This window comes from Spinacia oleracea, chromosome 2 (assembly GCF_020520425.1).
Source record: "Spinacia oleracea cultivar Varoflay chromosome 2, BTI_SOV_V1, whole genome shotgun sequence".
NCBI classification, from domain to species: domain Eukaryota; kingdom Viridiplantae; phylum Streptophyta; class Magnoliopsida; order Caryophyllales; family Amaranthaceae; genus Spinacia; species Spinacia oleracea.
The window spans coordinates 53,719,186-53,738,013 of record NC_079488.1 but is presented as its reverse complement, the minus strand read 5'-3'; the positions used below and the strand labels follow the sequence as shown (position 1 = coordinate 53,738,013).

General features: G+C 36.5%; 1 protein-coding gene across 1 annotated transcript; it reads right to left on the bottom strand.

Moving 5' to 3' along the window:
- Nucleotides 1-643: 643 nt before the first annotated feature.
- Nucleotides 644-6,244, bottom strand: LOC110778481 (UV-B-induced protein At3g17800, chloroplastic). The gene is made up of 4 exons (XM_021983034.2): nucleotides 6,089-6,244; nucleotides 5,848-5,963; nucleotides 1,771-2,063; nucleotides 644-1,687 (listed from the first exon to the last, which is right to left on the bottom strand). The coding sequence occupies exons 2-4, from the start codon at nucleotides 5,950-5,952 to the stop codon at nucleotides 880-882; spliced, it is 1,206 nt and encodes a 401-aa protein (XP_021838726.1). The 5' UTR covers nucleotides 5,953-5,963; nucleotides 6,089-6,244; the 3' UTR covers nucleotides 644-879.
- Nucleotides 6,245-18,828: the final 12,584 nt, after the last annotated feature.

Here is an 18,828-nt window from a genome sequence, read left to right as displayed (position 1 = left end):
AGGAGTTCTTTAACCCCTACTCCACGAGGGCTTATCCCTAAAGGACGTCATTTGAGGGACGAATTTAGCTAAGAGAATGTATGGTTTGACTTGTTTACTAAATGAGTCAACGAACGGGCCAATTGCAGAAATCAATACTAGGTCATCTTCAACCTCTTTGTTTTCTTCAACTTCATGAACTGCAACATGACCTTGACAATATAGTACGGAATATATGAAATTCTGTAAAAAACAATTTGCATAGTTTTATCAACTTATTGTTGCATAATTGAATACCTTAATTATGAATTTGTAAATTTCACTTGACTCGGATTCTTAAATCGTTTTGTTAAGATCTATTTGTGCGACTTCTGATGATTCAATTAATTCAGAATTTTCAATTGCAATTAAATAGTAAAGGAGACGGTGCCAGCTAGACCGCGAAGGCACGCTGAATGTTGGAGGAATGAATGTGACTTGCGGCTGCCCCTTCCCTTATTGTTAGGCACGTGTGGGCTTTGAGTCCACAATACATTTATTTTGGACTAGGTCCACACATGAATTTTTCCAACCTGCGAACTCTTTGCAAAATGCTTGACGAAAGGGGCTACACATTAAATTTGTTATCCGAGTTATTGCATAACATAAACAAACCTAGAGTACGTTCACCCAAATGATGTGTACTTTTATAGTTGGTATATCTATTACTGAAACAATCTCAAATGTGTCTTCACATCATTACGTTAACGATTTTGCCCAGATTTCACAATATTCTAAACACAAAAGAAATACATGAATCTCCAAATCTATGTACAAAAACAGTCATTTAGGGTAAGTCTTAGTTAGTAAAATAAAACAAGTCTTAGTTGAAACCTAGGGAGAAGGTTTCCTGTGGAGGAGCTAATTAAGGACAAAACGGTGCCTGGATTCAACATAAGTCTCGACATCCCACAAATACGACCCAAAAGTGACAGCTTCTAAAACCAGTCTTCTTAAACCACCAAATCCAATCTTAATCAACTCATCCTTGGAAGAGTCAATAGTTCCCTGAGGTGTCATGGTTATTTCAGGTTTCCCAAATAAAGCTTCAGTGTGCTTCTCAATAATAGAAACAGCTTCCTTGGACCGAATAGTGGCATATCTTGCAAGTGTTTCAGCGTCAAACGCCATGACATAGCTTTTAAGACGGGAGGAAGTTGTCCCTTGATCAAATCCACCAGCCGCCCAAGACGATGATACTTCAGGATGCAATTGTGCTTCATCTTGATGGTTTGAAGCCATGTGTGTAGTCCCATCTTCCATTATAACGTCATTTTCATTCCCGTCAATATGTTCTGGAAGGATCTTCATAGCCTTTTCTAGCTGAAACCTTTGATCTATGCGCTTGAGAAAGTAACCAAACATCACTGATGCTGCATACACCTGTCCTACCCTGAGTTTGCTGATCTGTGCTACCGACGTCGAATCTTCCAATCGATTACCAAGTATAAGAGCAAGGTGATTCTGGATCATTTCGTAGGCTTCAGGAGAGTGAACATCTTCTAGCTTCCCATCCAAACTAGGCCACATGTCAACACGATCAGCTGAAGATGGAGAAATGGAGGGGATCAAAGAAATATTTGCATCCATGAATTTCTGTACCACCAAAGTGTACAAGATCTCTTCCAAAACTTTTCTCCTTTCATTAGCCTTAACCTCTGCTATCCTCCTGATCACATAATTGATTGATAAGTCAGTAAAAATGTAAGGTATATATGATGGTTATGGATTAGATAAACATAAACCACTGACCTGTATAATACAAGATCGGTACCAGTAGCAGATGGCTCTTCCTTCTGTTTTCCGGCTTCAGAATCAGTCTGCAACTGCTCAAGTTGCTGTTCAACTGCAGCAGGGACAAGGTGTGGATGACTTACTAAGATTTGGGACAGAAACTGCCCAACTGGAGACTCCAGCTGGAGTGGAGCAATGTGTCCAGTAGACTCAAAAGAATTCGATGACTTAGATGCTCTAACCACGAGAGACTTCATGCTTCTAGAGGACCATCTTCCAACCCCAAGCTTTACATTATACGGAGAAGTAGACTGCAGAATTTAAGATGGCAACAATTAGTATCTTAATCGATAGTTTCAATGCATAAAGGAAGTATTTTAAATCTATATGGAAATAAAGGTCATCCCTAAAATAACAACTAAATGCACAAAAGAACAACCAACCCTTCCCCAATTAATTCTCATAAAAAGCTATCCTCAAAATTACTACTAGCAGCAATAACCTACCCTCTGACTCCAGCAGGTAACCCATCATTGAGATTCAAAATCCACAATCAACAGTTAAAACAATGTTGAGTAATTTTGGGATCTAATCTCCAAAACACAGCCCATATAATCCTACATCCATGACAATCAAGAAGCAAAAAACACAAATTCACTAAGTTCATACAAAAAAATCATAAAAATGATTCAACTGAATTCAGCACATTTATCACCCAACAATACAAGTACAATAAGCAATTTATTAAACCAACTCCAACATTACCTATGCCAAAACAAAAAAGGCACAAGTTTTACACACATGGTATAAATACAAAAAACAAGTCTTTCTTTAGACTGTGACTATGCAGCAACCTCACATAGCAGTGTGTTCACCAAACAATTGGCTAAAAGTCATAAATGATTTTGTTAGAAACAACTACTTCCAGTTCATAACTTAGATTTCCACAGAAGTACTGAACTTTGTTTGGAATATAAATAAGCCCTTCCTGAAATTTGGACAAAGCAAAATACAACTGGAGAAGCCAAATCCAAGACCCGAAAGAGTACATAACTTTATAACAGCAGCCAAAAAATCTCTGAGTATGAAACTTATCCCTACGAACGGAGGTTTAGAGACCCAGATGTACACAAAGCCTTGTACACTCCAACACGTCCAAAAAGCAACATTCATGTGCCAATGGAGATCTAGATGTAAAAAAATTCATTTGACTTCCAAAGGTCTGCCCGTACTCCCGTCTCACGACTCTCACATAACAAAGATGGCAAAAATTATTTACCCATGCACATTAGCATGACAATTTCCTTGCAAAAGCACAAGCATCGCATTCTCATTGCCGTCATTCCCTACACCCTATTAAATTGGCCATATGCTATGTTACTCGACACCCTAGTTGACCAGGGGTGTCGGGTGTAGGTACGACATGACACTCGACATGTGTCCTAGGAAGTGTTGACACCCCGTGTCGGCACAAGGATCAGAAATCAAGTGTCGAGATTGGAGGAGAAGATAAAAAGAGAACACAAAAAGTCCAATTTTTGGTATCCAAGATGAAGATGAAGTATCATCGGCAAATAAATTAGTCTTAATGGATGTTACCCGGATCCAAAACTCTAAAGTAAAATAAAAAACTGAAAAGTTAGGTTAACGTATTGCTCTCCTCTTCTTTTTTCTTTTATATATTAAAATAAAAGAGTGGGAAATCCAACACTTTATATGATAGCCGTGTCTAAAGAACTACTCAAGACACTCCTTTGATCCTGTCGTCGTGTCTGCAAAATTTTGGATCGTGTCACCGTGACATGACACTTCAATCCGTGTCTGGGTAATATAAGCCATATGTAATGTAGCATAAGAAATTTCAAACTTTCAACTTCCTAGCAGCCTCTTGCATAGAGCAATGCCAAATAAAAATGTAGCATATTATTCAGGGGTACAGAAAGTTTTATTAGTGGTGAATCTGGTGATTTGTTTTGATGTCTTTAAATGTACGGAGTATATCACGCAAGATATGTCCAGCTAAAAAGGAATTTCTGAAAGATATTAATCGGAGGATCGTGTACAAATAGTATAATTGAAGCGAGACCCTTAAATAGTTAATCACCAACTTGAAATCCTATTTAAGAAATTACATGTGTGACATGTTTTTGAAAGAAATTAATCGGAGGATCGTGTACAAATAGTACTGTTGTGATAAATTGAAAGGCCAAGGAAATAAACTCTCATTGCCATATCTCAAGTGATTCAAGTCACACATTTCTTGACCCCATTCAAGTCATAAGCCCCTACACCACCACTATACCTACTCTTTAACATAAGCCCAGGAGAATCTGATCTTAAAGGGAAAAAGAACTAGGACATACATTATAGGATTGACTCGAACACTACAAAAAATAAATGATAAAAGTAAACCCAACATATTTACTTGAATAGCTAGTATCTTAAGCTTCCGACATCAACACTCGAAAAAGATCTCACTCATTTCAACTGCCTCCAAGTCAAACAGCCTACAGATCTCGAGCTTCTAACCTAAAAAATGGTTCTTATATCTCTCGATTGTCTAATATTGTAAAAAGCTCTTTGAACAAGTTTGACAAGTTAATCTGACTTCCTACATTGCGGTTTTCCTCCTTGAAGATGCTAGTGCAACAAGGGTTCTCAAAATTCAAAAGTTCCAAACTCTAACAACAAAAACGAAAAGGTAGTAATCAAAACTTTCCTTTGGATCAAACTCCCAATCAGCATATTTAACTCACAAGTGCCATAATCCACTAACCAATTCCTTCGTTGACGGAAAGCGTGATTCCTTCAACATGATCCTCAAACATAATTCCAAATATGCAACTTCCAAATAAGGCAAACAGTGCAAACTATAGAAAACGTAGGAATTATCTATTACTTTCTACTAAAACATACACCAAGAATGATACATGTCACCTCTCGGTGCAAAACTTTCCCTCCAAAACTCTTTTTCCTAATAAAAATCTTCACTTTATTTATTTATAATTTTCTATCATTTTTATTAATTGTATGTATGGGGAAAAATATGTTTATAGATGATGGAAATAATAGATGTCACATAATTATTTGATGAAAATGAATTTTGGTAATATTTTTACATTGATAATGAAAAACATATTACTCAATGTTTTGGTCAAATTAGCATATTAAGTCTATCGAATATTTTGATCAAAATAGCGTATTAAGCATATCAAATAGGTAATACGTAATAAGACAAAAAGTACATATTACAGAGTAGTTGATTAAACGACTATATTCAAAATGTATTAATCATACAGTAACTTTAGGAAGATGTTTAGAAGATAAATATTTCAGTCAAATATATTATTAAAAAATACAAAATATTTCAATAATTTTAGAATATTCGTGCGCACATGGGACTTAATCTAGTCCTTCCTCCGTTCCATATTTATTGGACCATTGGAATTTTAGCACAAGATATTTTTGTAGTGAGAAAAAGTAAGAGAAAGGCAAAAATACAAACTCGCCCATGTGATTAAAATGTTAAATAATGAACAAGAGTTTACATGTAATAGTATATTGGGTATCTGTGGTATTCTCTGTCACCCACCCGCACTCTTCATTTTACCTCGAATACCAGTGTCGGATCCTCGGTACTCGTACATGGCTTAGGTACACTTGGACACTTTATTTTGGACCAAAATCATGCCAACTTTCACAAAATAGCCTTGTCAGACACTTGGTATCTGACATGGGTATCCGAGTCTAGGTAACATAGGTGGTGTGAAATCAAATACTTAGTATTTTATTTCCTAAATGGAAATAGTGCAATATTTGTGAAACTAAAAGTTAAATGGCGCAATAATATTGGAAGGGAGGAAGTATGAAAATATTATGATTCCCAATTTCACTACTAACTAAACAATAAAGTTAACTACCAAATTTTTTTGGATAGCAATGGAATATTTCCATCAAAACTCAATCCCAAATACTTAGATACAAAGTACATCATCAAGGCACTCAATAACTAATTAACATTCAGAGCTATTCAATAATCAACTTAATATATAACAAAACCCCAGAAACTTATTTAACAAAAGGGGAAATTCACACCTTGCTCAAGCGAAAATTAGTGGTAAAACGAATCGAATTTTTTCCATTTGAGCCTGAAATTGAAGGTCGTAATGGCAATCGAAGAACAGTAGCTGCCGCTTCCATCTTCACCAATACTGCAAAATATTGAACAATTTCAAAAACCCATCAAAACAAATAATTAACAAAAGTTACTGGAACGCAAAATTTCTACCAAAAAAATGAGAATTTGAATCAAAAGTTGCGAGCAAAAACAGTTTACCTGAAGAACACGATGTAAAAGCTAATTGTTGATGCGAAAAACAATACAGTATGAAAGATGGGAATTGGCCAATTGGGGATTTTATAGCTCGATGACAACGTGGTGGGACAAGGACAATAATACCCTTGCAGTTTCAATAGAATTACAATGACTCTGACATTTTATTTGAGTGACGTGGGTGATGGATAACGTGTGATGTGAGGGTAATCTGTAATTTCGCAAGAAGGGATTTGAGGAAAGAGAAAATGGGCTGTAGAAGTTTCTGGGTCGATTAGAATAAAATTGTGATTGAGGAGAGCCCACGGGGTGGTGGTACTATTACAATGAAAATGAAAGGCAAGTGTTAGATTCGTGGAACTAGGGAGTTTGTGGTCGTAAAACTTATTTGTGTTGTTTTTCTGCTAATTATGCGAGTGTTTTTGGTACTCGTATTAGTTGGTGGCTTCAAATAAATTTACGGCAACTTTTGTGTAAAACCGCCTTATCGAAAAGACTACTTTGATTGCTAACTAATTAGTTCCACTGATTAACTAGTTAGTTTCATTTCTTAACTAATTGGTTTCAGTGCTTAACTAATTAGTTTCGGTACTTAACTAATTGATTTCAGTGCTTAACTTATATGACACCAAGGTGGTCTTTTGTGCATGTTTCTATCATGGTCATCTTAGAAATGACCATTGTTTAGAATTAATATGGGCCACACAAAATTCTTTTCTTTTATCTTTAAATTTAATGAAAATAATATATTTTAATCAATTTATTTCTTTTATCTTTAAATTTAATTACACAATTTCTTTTTATGAAAATACCTTTTGTAATTTCTGAATTTTCCAAAAATACCTTTTGTATTATCTGAAATTAATAAATAAAATAATTAGGAAACTTAATTAACAATTAAGTTTATTAATTAACAATTAAGTTTATTTCTCTCTCCTCTTGCTTAAGCTGACCCAAGGTTTCGCCGGAGTTCCGATTGCCGGAAACCGGCCTGCAGTGAATCAGTGATGGGCCTCACAAAGCTCGTTCGTCGTTCATCGTTCATCGTTCGCCGTTCATTGTTCATGGGTATCGTCGGAGTTCTTTTATATTCTCATAGTTTCGTCCTTGTATCTTACCACAAAATTCTGGGTTTTGGGTTGTTAGATCTGAAATTCTGGGTTTTGGGTTGTTAGATCTGGAAATCAAAAGAAGGAGGTGTTAAAGAGCAATGAATGTCGGTGCTTGTTCCATAGAATTTGCAACAATTATCGGTATCCATAGCCGTAGAAATGAGAAATGACAGACTTTGGTGGCCGCCGGAAACAATGGAGTGCAGACGGAAGTTTGGCAATTCATCGGGAGTGTTAAATATGTTGAATAATAATAATGTTTTAGTGTTAAATCTGGAATTTTCGTCGATTTAATGATGGTTACCATGCCTGGAATTTGCTTGGCAAAAGTTGCAGGCCTGCCGCTGCCATGGGAGAAGGAAGGAACCGAGGTTTTTTACTGAATATCCTTATGTTCTTTAACATCGTTTACGGCTAGTATCCAAACACTTTTGTGGTGATTACCATCCTTATGTCTTTATGAATTTACTAACATCTGCAAGGATAGTATCCGTAAACATTGTTGGTAGCTACCTCTCTTAAGGTATTACAGAAATTGCCAACATCAATCAAGGGTAGTACCCAAACACAATTCAAAATGATGATTTAGTAAAACGTGTCCGTAATTTCCCCCTTTTTTCTCCCAACAGTGAAACCCTTCTTATCTGTTTCCCGCTTTCTCCCCTACACTTTCTTGCTTTCTCCCAGAATTGTACATTCAAACCCTAAATTCTATTCTTCTTAAACCTAATTTCGGTCTCTTCAACTCACTCCCAGAATTGTACATTAAAGGATAGTCCTAAATTCTATTCTTCTAAAACCTAAATTCGCTCTCTTTAATTTCAATTTAAGCCCCTTCTCAGGTGAATTGGGCCCTAAACCCTAAATGAATTGTACATATAATTTATAATTTGTAGAATTTATAATGATTATGGGTCCTTGTTTCTTTGTAAATGCAGGCGGAGGTATCCGGGTCACTTCCCAAATACAGGTTAGTAACGGCAAACTACGTTGTTGGTCATGTCCGAAGGGATACAAGATGCAAATGGAAAAGGTTCCCTTGAAATTGTTTTAGATGTAAGTAGATTAAATTTAGAATTACAAAAGTCTTTCATTTGTTTCTGGATTTGGATAATTGCTTATTTGTTTTCTCTTCTCCTATGTCATGGTTGCTTGAATAGCGAATGAGTGTTATAGAAAACCATGTGAATCAACTCAGTTGGAGGGTTGGAAACTTGGAGTATACATTGAAAGAAGTGAAGGACCTTATAATTAAGTCGATGAAAACAGGGGATGGTAATCGAGGATGTTCTCCGAGTTCCCCATTCTTTATCAACGACGACAGCCTAAAGGGTAATCAAGGATGTTCTCCTAATTCCCCATTCTCTATCAACGATAACAGCCTAAAGAGTAATCGAGGACATTCTCCGTTCTTAACTCCAGTCGGGAATTCTGTGAAAAGGAAATTGATTATTGACCGGGATGAAAATGGAGAAGTCCCGGATGATGATGATGGTCCAACAATCAACATTAGAGATATTCGCTTCACGACTCCCAGTTCCCTGATGGGATGGACACTTTAATGGAATTCCCAATTCTTGATGTGGTCAATAAAAAGACAAAAGATCCTGTGACGAGTCCGGTGGAAAAGAAAACAACCGAGAAGGCTCCAACTAAGAAGAGTCCTGACAGTACAGGTGGCATAACGTACGATGCTAATCAACTAGAGAGAAAAATTACAAAAAGAAGAGGAACTCGTCGTGGTAACAAAGATAAACAACTGGTAACTTACTCACTTGTGCACTATGTTCATCTTTCGTAGTTATAACAGGGTATTGGCTATCACTGAATATTTATATGCCAACCTATTATGAGGTGGATATGACCAAACCAAACGTTCTCTATGAATTACATTGTTGGCATTTGATTAATGTAAAAGCGAACTGACTCTTGGTCGTTTGATATGTGTGGGAGAACAGGAAGAGGAGACTAATGTTGGTTCAGAGCGATCAGGAGAAAATGAAGTCATTATGGAACGTGTACCTCCAGAAAAACCAAAGAGGGGAAGACCACCCAAAATTCCTGCAGTTACGAAGAAAGGTCTACCTCTAGAAAAACCAAAGAGGGGAAGACCACCAAAAAGTCCTGGTGTTATTAACCCTAGAGAGGAGGTATATCCCTGTTTTATTTTCACAGTAAACGTTGTGATTTTTTCTTGTAATTTTGATCACCACCTAATAGATAAGGAACACTGCTTGGCCATTGGATATGCTTCTTTTTGAGTTGTGCAGGATGGGCCACGACTTAGTGAAGTATTCTCTGTTAGGTTATGATTCATATGACAGTTCATAAATCATGCGGAAAAACCATAAAGCCAGGAAACATATTATTTACACATAATCATTTAGCATAGTTTAGATGCATACTCTTTGTTGCGTGCCTTCCCTAGCTGCGCCCGAACCGAACAAGAACAAGTCTTTAGGACTCCAAGTGTCGTCCCTCCGTAGATAGTCCACAGCACGTCCGGATCCGCCTTAAGATTGACCAACTAGAATCGCCCTTAAGGTTCTAATATTTTCGGTTAGGTAGGCAAGAATATTGGCTGATTTTTCTGCTTAAAAATCTTAGTTTTGAATACTTAAAACTTGTGTATAAATAATGACCCCTAGGCCTTTATTTATAGAGTTATGGAAAAGGAATCGTAATCCTAGTAGGATACGAATTAATTGAAATTAGAATCCTACATGAATTCTATTTAATTAATTTATCCAATTTAGGAATAGAAATTTAATCATACACTGACTCTTGTAGATTTAGGAATCACGCATGAGCACAAACTCACACACACACGGCAGCCACAAGGGCTGCCCATGCGCGTGCGAGCAGCAGCCCACGCAGCGCGGCCCACGCACCCGTGGCCTTGGCGCGCGCTGGGCCTGCCTTGCGGTAGGCCTGGGCGCTGCCTTGGCTGGGCTTGTGGCGCGCGTGCTTGCTGGGCGATGGCCCGGCTTCGTGCTGGGCCTTCGTCCGGCAGGCCTCGTCCGATGCTAATTCGTACGATACGCTTCCGATTAAATTTCCAGTTCCGGAATTCATTTCCGATACGAACAATATTTAATATTTCCGATTCCGGAATTAATTTCCGTTTCGAACAAATATTTAATATTTCCGTTTCCGGAATTATTTTCCGATTCCGGTAATATTTCCGATTCTGACAATATTTCCGTTTCCGGCAATATTTCCGATTCTGGTAATATTTCCATTTCCAATAATATTTTCCGATACGTACCATGTTTCCGTTTCCGGTAACATCTACGACTTGGATAATATTCATATTTCCGATACGATCCATATTTCCGTTTCCGGCAATATCATCGTTTCCGGAGTATTCATTTCTTGCCTGTGACGATCTTAGCTCCCACTGAAACCAAGATCCGTCGGTTCCGAATATTCATAGATGGAGTATCTAATGCCATTAGATACTTGATCCGTTTACGTACTATTTGTGTGACCCTACGGGTTCAGTCAAGAGTAAGCTGTGGATTAATATCATTAATTCCACTTGAACTGAAGCGGCCTCTAGCTAGGCATTCAGCTCACTTGATCTCACTGAATTATTAACTTGTTAATTAATACTGAACCGCATTTATTAGACTTAACATAGAATGCATACTTGGACCAAGGGCATTATTTCCTTCAGTCTCCCACTTGTCCTTAGGGACAAGTGTGCATTTCCTAATTCCTTTGTCGCTCGATGCTTGCTCTTGAACATAAGGTAAGAGTTGTCATCCTTATTATGTCCAGAGGTGTTCCTCGGTTTCAGAGTTCAACTGATCAAATAAACAGATAATCATAGCCTATGATTCATCCGAGCACGGCCATGCATTTCACAGTTTCTAGCTCTCCGAGTGGCCTTGTACAACTTTTAAGCATCTCATCCCGATTTATGGGAGGACAATCCCAATCTTGCGATCTTGAGATTAGACTTCGTTTGATAGGTGATTACCTGAGCGTTGCCTTTATAGCCTCCTTTTACGGTGCGACGGTTGGTCAACGTCAAAGCAACCAGTTCTCAAACAAGTAATCTCAAATCACTCAGGTATTGAGGATTTAGTGTCTAATAATTTAATGAAATTTACTTATGACAGACTTTCATCTCTTACAGTAAAGTTTCATAGGTCTTGTCCGATACTAGTCTTCCCAAAGTAAGTATCTATGCAAATGATTATGACATTGCCATGTCCACATAGTTCAAGAAACAGAACTACTAGTCATCTTGCATTCTAATCGTCTAACGTTTTCTATGCGTCCAATTTTATAGAAAACTCCGATTAGGGACCATTTTCAACCTTTGACATTCAAGTTCACTTGATAGACATTTCTTAGTCACAGGACTGGTCCTGACAGTCTATCTTGAATATATCGTCAAATTTGAAGGGACTCATCATTTAATACTAAACCAAGATTAAATGGAATATGAAAATACATTTCATATATGATAAATGTTCAACCCCAATGTTTTACAACCATGGGCCTCAAACCCATTTTCTAAAACAATTTCATGGAATTCAAAGCTATGCTTGATTTCCAGTGCGACAATGTGAGTGTTGCTTCTCACTTGTTGCATAGGTTTAGTTATCATGCTTTGCCAATCTTAACATCCTTTTCATCGAATGTTCTTTGAGATATGATGATAAGATCTTTTCGAGTTTGTTTATTATGTGATCTAGTCTTTCTTACTACATTAGTGGTTCTACGCATTTTGCAATGAAGAACCATTAAGTTAGCAGACGTTTTTTCTTGCTTCAAGAGTGGTTCCACGCATTTTTCAATGAAGAACCATCAAGCCAGCAGATAGGTGATCTACCCAAGTTCAGTGAAGAACTTTAAACAACCCTGTTTTATTGCTTCTTAGGCAATAATTACTTTTACTTCAACTGTATAGGTTGCTAGTGATGCTTTGTTTGGATTTGCTTATCCAAGCAGTTCACAGATATGTGGAAGACTTTCCAGCTGTATCTTAGAACATAGAAATTAATATTTTAATTTCCCACGCAACAACTCATGGTCTCCAATCCATGTTGCCATTTCGAAACACGATGCTCTTTAGCTCGCCCTTGTCAATGGTTAACTCCAAAGGGTCTTTGCTTGATCCTTTGCCAGTGTTTATGCGTGTAGCATCAATATTTAGCATATCTTTATTTCCTTGAATCAAGAACTATTCCTATGTACCTTTTCAAGTACCATAAGTATTCTTGATCTCAATCTAGTTGATCTTCAATTAGATCAATAGAGATTGGTATATGTTCGTCATGCCTAAAGTCATACGATACGTTTTTGGCGATCCTCATATTATATCATACATGATAAATTCTTTTGCAGAATAATTCCCAATTGAATTCTATTCATGTAACTTTAGCTTATCTAGTTTCAGTAGATACTAAATTCAGCTAAATTCTTTGACATATAATATAGGTTAAGAATCTCATTTAGACTCTTTGATGTTTAACTTAGTAAATGCTTATACATAGTTAAAACATCCTTTACTTAGATTTATTCACATGGGTCGAATATCTCCAATGGAGACTTTCGTGTTTGATTTAGTAAATGCCATTACTTAATCCAAAACAATATCATAAGATCTTTGTAAATAGATCTTAATACCCAGTATGTACTAAGTTTCGCCATGGTCCATCATTGATGAATAATCTCAAATCTAAGTCATTAGCATTTGAATGTTATTTCACAATAGAGAGATATGTGTGTGATACACATAGGACCAATTAAGTTATTATGTACTCCCACTAAACTTCTTATATATCTATAAGAATCATGTACATTTTATGAAACTAAAATACTTATTAGCTTCACTAAAATACAGTTCTAATTCCCAATTGCTTGCTTAAATCTGGACTTAGATTTCATAAGCTAGCTTTCCTTTTCAAGCATTTATTTGGATCCACAAATCCTATGACATACCATGTGCATAGTTTATTCCAACATTTGAGTGAGGAATACGTTTTGTCATCCAATTGCTATATGTACCAATATGCAATCTTTGCTTGAATTATAGACTTGAGCATTACGATTATGCATGAGGTTTCAACACAATCCACATCGTGAATTTGCTTTTAACTTTTAGCAACTAATCTAGCTTTGTGTGTGAACACAATTTCATGTTTGATGGTTTTTATCCTTAAAACAAACTTTGCAACCAATAGGTGTGAAACTATTCTTGCAAATCAACAAAATTTCAATTTTGTCATCAAAACATTGAGTATGTTTTATGGCCTCTAACCATTTAAAACATTTGAGTCTATATATGGCCTCTAACCATTTTAGGGAATCTGGGTTTCGTCATAGCTTTCTAACAGGTCACAAACTCATTAATCTACATGATAATAGTTTGACTGTAAGTTGTAGGTTTCTTCACTATCTAATAGAAGAATTGCATAGTTTCAGTGAACTGAACTCCATGTTTCTTCACTATAGAAGAATCTCATAGTTTCAGTGATTTGAACTCTATGCCTACTTGGGTATAGAACATCAAACAACAGAATATCAATAGCCACTTAAAAGTCCTTTGAATATTCTGTTCTCCTTGAAGCACTTGTAAAGTCTTCTAAGAGAAGTCTATTCTTTAAAGCCACTTCTAAAGTCTTAAAGAATAAGTTCGGGTTTTCTGAAGCACTTCGAAAAGCCTCCGGAATGTCCGTTTATGTTTGTTGTTCGCCTCGAAGACTTTCGAGGTCTATTTTCTCCCACTTGTCATTTTGGAAATGAATCTCCAAAAGGACATCATTTCGAGCAAACAAACATTATGTTCTCAAAAATTCGTGGTAGAAACAATACCCTTGTGTCTCATTTGAATAAATCACAATGAAAACATATATCTATACTTGGGCTTTAGTTTGTTGAATAACAAACACTAAGCTCCCACTGAGTTTAGGAACTCTTTAGATATATTATGAGAAGATATTCTGAAATTACTTTTCAATAGCTTTGACGAATTTGGTTTAGTTTGGTGGTAGTTGAGCATTTTATTTTAGAAATTATAGGAAAAGTTTTTATGATTCATCATTTGATCGAATCAAGTACTAATTGACTCCGATCATTCCAACGTAGATATGCCATATCTTATGGAGCTAGATTGTGAAATTACAACACACAATCATTGATGATCATATTTGGTCTCAAGTAATCATCAACATGATCTAACCTAGATCTTTATGATTTCTTGCCGAGTGGATTTTATACTTCTGAATCTTTGAACTAGCCAAACAGATTCAACTTATATCACATTTGAGTAAATAAACCTATATTCACTCAAATCCATGTGAAATAATAAAGTCATAAAACCTTTCTTTAGCTTTAAACTCTATCGTCTAGGCGTTCTAACAATAGTTCATATTCTTTGTTACTTTCAACAAGTAAGACTAGCTTGTCTTAAGTTGATCTAGAAATCAACCAACTTTCAAAAGTCCATCAAAATAGAGCTTATGAATGTTAACTTGTTGATATGGTCTAAGCAACAATGCCAAAGATTTAATGGAACTCAAATCAAGGGTTTGATTTGAACCTAGTAAAGTTCTTTAAAGAGTTGTTTGTTTTAATCAAGCATATTAACTCAACCTGTAATTGACCATTTCATTCAAATAAACAAACAAACAAGCATTGTTTTTGTTCTTCTGAATGTGAGTCTTTCTGTGTTTGAAGCAGAAATTTAGGTATGCTGATTATGGAACAAAATAGCCATTAAGTTCCAGCCTTTGAAAGGACTTAAAACAAACTAGATGACCCTACAACTAATGTAGCATTGCCATGCTTCATTTCCCACTTGTAGGTCATTAGTGTATCCTAGCTTCCATTTATTTGAGTTATTACCGAAGTAAGAACCTCAAGCGGTATATGATACCAAGGAAGTTTGATTGCTAGGTCACTTCTCTTTAAACATAAATTTATAGGTAGAAACGGAATCGTAAATTCCTTTCATTTGTTCCTCGTTTTCCTATTTCTTGTACCCTTTCTTATAGTCTTAAGAATTGAATTCTTTAGTGTTGACTTTTATACTTTGTTAGACATGTCCAATGTCACCAACAAGGTTCTTTACCATTTTAATTTATGTTGAATATTTTGTTTCAACTAGATGATCTTACCAGAAGCTTCTAAAGTTCTCTAAGCATCGATCTATTCGAATGTCTAGGGACTAGACTCATTCGAGAATTAAATGGACAAAGATATTAGGTTGTTAACCATTGGTAAAGCTGAGCGTATTAAACTCAATGCTTTGTGATCTCAAAACTACATTGTATTTTGAATTCACAAGCACCAATTGGTTTGCCATTCGATTTTGATATTCGAAAACAACCATAAAAGTCGCCAAAAGAAACGTACATTTTAAATTGCTCACTTTCTCTCATTTCCATGAATCGTTCTTGGATTCACTACCAATCGAGGAAATTTACTGTTACCTTTCTAAAAGGATTTATTGCAGTGCAAGATATTTAATTATAAACAATAATTAAAACATACATTGAAGCATGCAAAGTCTAAACATTTATCATGAATAATAACTTGAAATTAAAGCAACCATGCAATTCAAACAAGTTATTAGCATTTTATTCGATTTTATTGTTCCGGCAGGTGTGAATAAAATGATTCCAAGATCCTAAAATCATTGAAGAACTAAGCACAGTTTGTCGACTTAATCCTAAAACATCTTAGGTAAGCAAAAGCCTTTTGCTAATAGTCTAGAAACTATTCTTGGTTGATAGGTACGTCTAAGAACTTATTAGGTAAACCTATCGATTTTGCCACGACATAAAAGGACTCCTTACTTATATCGTTGAGTTTCACCAAAACTAACATGTACTCACAATTATTTGTGTACCTTGCCCCTTTAGGACCAATAAGTAACACCTCGCTGAGCGAAAACTATTACTAGATTGATGTAAAGGATATCCAAGCAAGTGTATATTTTGGCATGGCACCTTTTAACTCAATTTTTAAGTTTGGAACTTAAGGCTCTTACTATGTTGGTTAGATTTTAAGTGAACTAAAATCCTTAATCATGCAACATAATCAAGCTTTTGATCTCATGCATTTTAAGACATATTTAAAAGCAATAAATAACTTAAAACATGCATAAGATATTTGTGATCTAGTATGGCCCGACTTCATCTTGAAGCTTTGACTTCAAAGTCCGTCTTGAAAATCTCCGTGGGAGACACCATTTTCTTCAAATAGGATAAGCTATAACTAATTACAACTATTTGATGGTACGCAGACCATATTTGAATTGAAAAATAACTTTGGTACTTTAGACCAATTACATTCAAATTAATGGTACGCAGACCATATTTTCTATCCTATTTGGGCCATACTAGTCACTTCATAACCTGCAAAACAGTACATATACAATATATACCATTCACCCATTCATTATCATGAATGGCCCACATAGCTGGTTAGTAAAACACATTATGCATCACGTAAACATTTGCAGCAATTAATCAAGGGCACCAATAATCTACCAATTATTCAGTCCTTATTAATTCTAATCAAGTTGTTTTAACCTTAAGGATTTGTAGACCTAATCAAGAGTTTATGACTAAAAAGCGCTCCCACTTAAACCAATAAATTCATATGCTTTACTAATTTTAAACATAAAAATGTATTTCTAGTCTAACCGGAAACATACAAATTTAATTAAAATTTAAAGCTCATATAAATTTATAATTGAATACAAAAAGTTTAATTTAATTTCAGTCGTTATTTAAATTAATTCATGATTTTAATTTTAGTAAAATAATTAGAATAAATAACATTTATTATAATTACAATATTCAAAATTAAAATCCAAGAAAATAATTTAAATTATTAATTTTAAAATTAATTAAAATTACGTGAACTGAAATTTTCAAATTAAACATTCAAAACGATCTAATCGTAACGCAAACACCCTACGCGTTGCACGCCCATGGGCCGCACGCACACAGCCATTGCTGGCCATGTGCGCGCAGCCCATGCGCTCGTCGCATAGCTGCTGCTTCCCTATCGCAAGCCTCCGCACGCACTGATGCTCGCTGCCCGTGCCAGCGCTCATCGCACGCGAGCTATCGCTCGCAGTGCGCGCGCGCGACATCGCTCGCTGGGCGCGCGACATCGCTCGCTGGGCGCGCGAGCCATCGCTCGCTGGGCGCGCGACATCGCTCGCTGGGCGCGCGACATCGCTCGCTGTGCGCGCGAGCCATCGCTCGCTGGCGCGAGCCATCGCTCGCTGGGGCGCGACATCGCTCGCTGGGCGGGCGACATCGCGCGCTGCGCGCGCGAGTAATGCTGGGCGCAGCGCTCGTGGCACGCGAGCTTGCGCTCGCTGCGCGCGAGGCTGCGCGCTCTTGTGCGAGGCAGCGCGCGCTGTGGCGCAGCTCGCTTGCTGCCCACACGCGACTGCCTTGGCTCGCCCTTCGCCCATGCCCATTCGTTCATTGCTCGTGGCACACGACACAAGGCAGGGCTGCTGCCTTGTGCTCGTGCACTACGCCCTTGCTCATTGCATTCGTGCCACACGGGCGACGAGCTCCCTTGCTCGTCGTCGCATGCCCGCATTATACAACACCCCTTAAGGGTAACACGAAGCGTCCATTGCTTCGTGCGTGCAAGTTATATGAACGAATCGCATAAAAATTTAAAATTTATATTTAAAATTAATGACAAATTAATAAATATTATTAATTTCATAATTTTAGGGCGAAAAAATCGAAAATTTATTATCCAATTGATTTCCGATTGTTATGGATTCAAGTCTAGGTCATAAAAATTTAAAATTTATCGTAAATTTACAATTTTTATGGTGGTTTTTAATCATAGGTTTCTAATTAAATTACAATTAATTATGAAAATCAAATTAATTCTAAATTATTCTAATTTTCAACAAATTAATCATAATTACAAATTAGATTGCATAATTAACAAGACTAGGCATTCAAACTTGTTAAACATATGCAGTAGGTCAATCAAAAATTCAAGATTTATCAACAAGAATCGCAAATATTTAATTTAACATCTTAAATTTACGAAATTTTGCATTCGAAAAACTAAAACCTTCGAAAAGTCATAGTTAGGCTTCGAATTTGAGAATTCTGGGTTCGGCAGAAAAATACTATTTTTGTCAAAATTTTAGAATGCCTTTTACATGCGGAATTGACACAAAAATCACTCAATTTGGATGAGTAACGAAGAAACTGCCGAAAAAACTGCGTACGTATAATCAAATAAACGCAATTTGCAATTAATTAACAATTACGAAAATTAATCACCCCTTTTAATTCTTGCAAATTTGTAATATTTAACCATGTTCATGCAATTTAGATTATGAAAATAATAAGGGGCTCGTGATACCACTGTTAGGTTATGATTCATATGACAGTTCATAAATCATGCGGAAAAACCATAAAGCCAGGAAACATATTATTTACACATAATCATTTAGCATAGTTTAGATGCATACTCTTTGTTGCGTGCCTTCCCTAGCTGCGCCCGAACCGAACAAGAACAAGTCTTTAGGACTCCAAGTGTCGTCCCTCCGTAGATAGTCCACAGCACGTCCGGATCCGCCTTAAGATTGACCAACTAGAATCGCCCTTAAGGTTC

What these genes read in the sequence shown, in the direction of transcription:
- LOC110778481 (XM_021983034.2), bottom strand. Translation starts at nt 5,952, where the DNA reads ATGGAAGCGGCAGCTACTGTTCTTCGATTGCCATTACGACCTTCAATT. An exon ending in CTAATTTTCGCTTGAGCAAG is followed by an intron (nt 2,064 to 5,847) that starts GTGTGAATTTCC and finishes TAAATTCTGCAG; the next exon opens with TCTACTTCTCCGTATAATGT. An exon ending in ACCGATCTTGTATTATACAG is followed by an intron (nt 1,688 to 1,770) that starts GTCAGTGGTTTA and finishes TTATGTGATCAG; the next exon opens with GAGGATAGCAGAGGTTAAGG.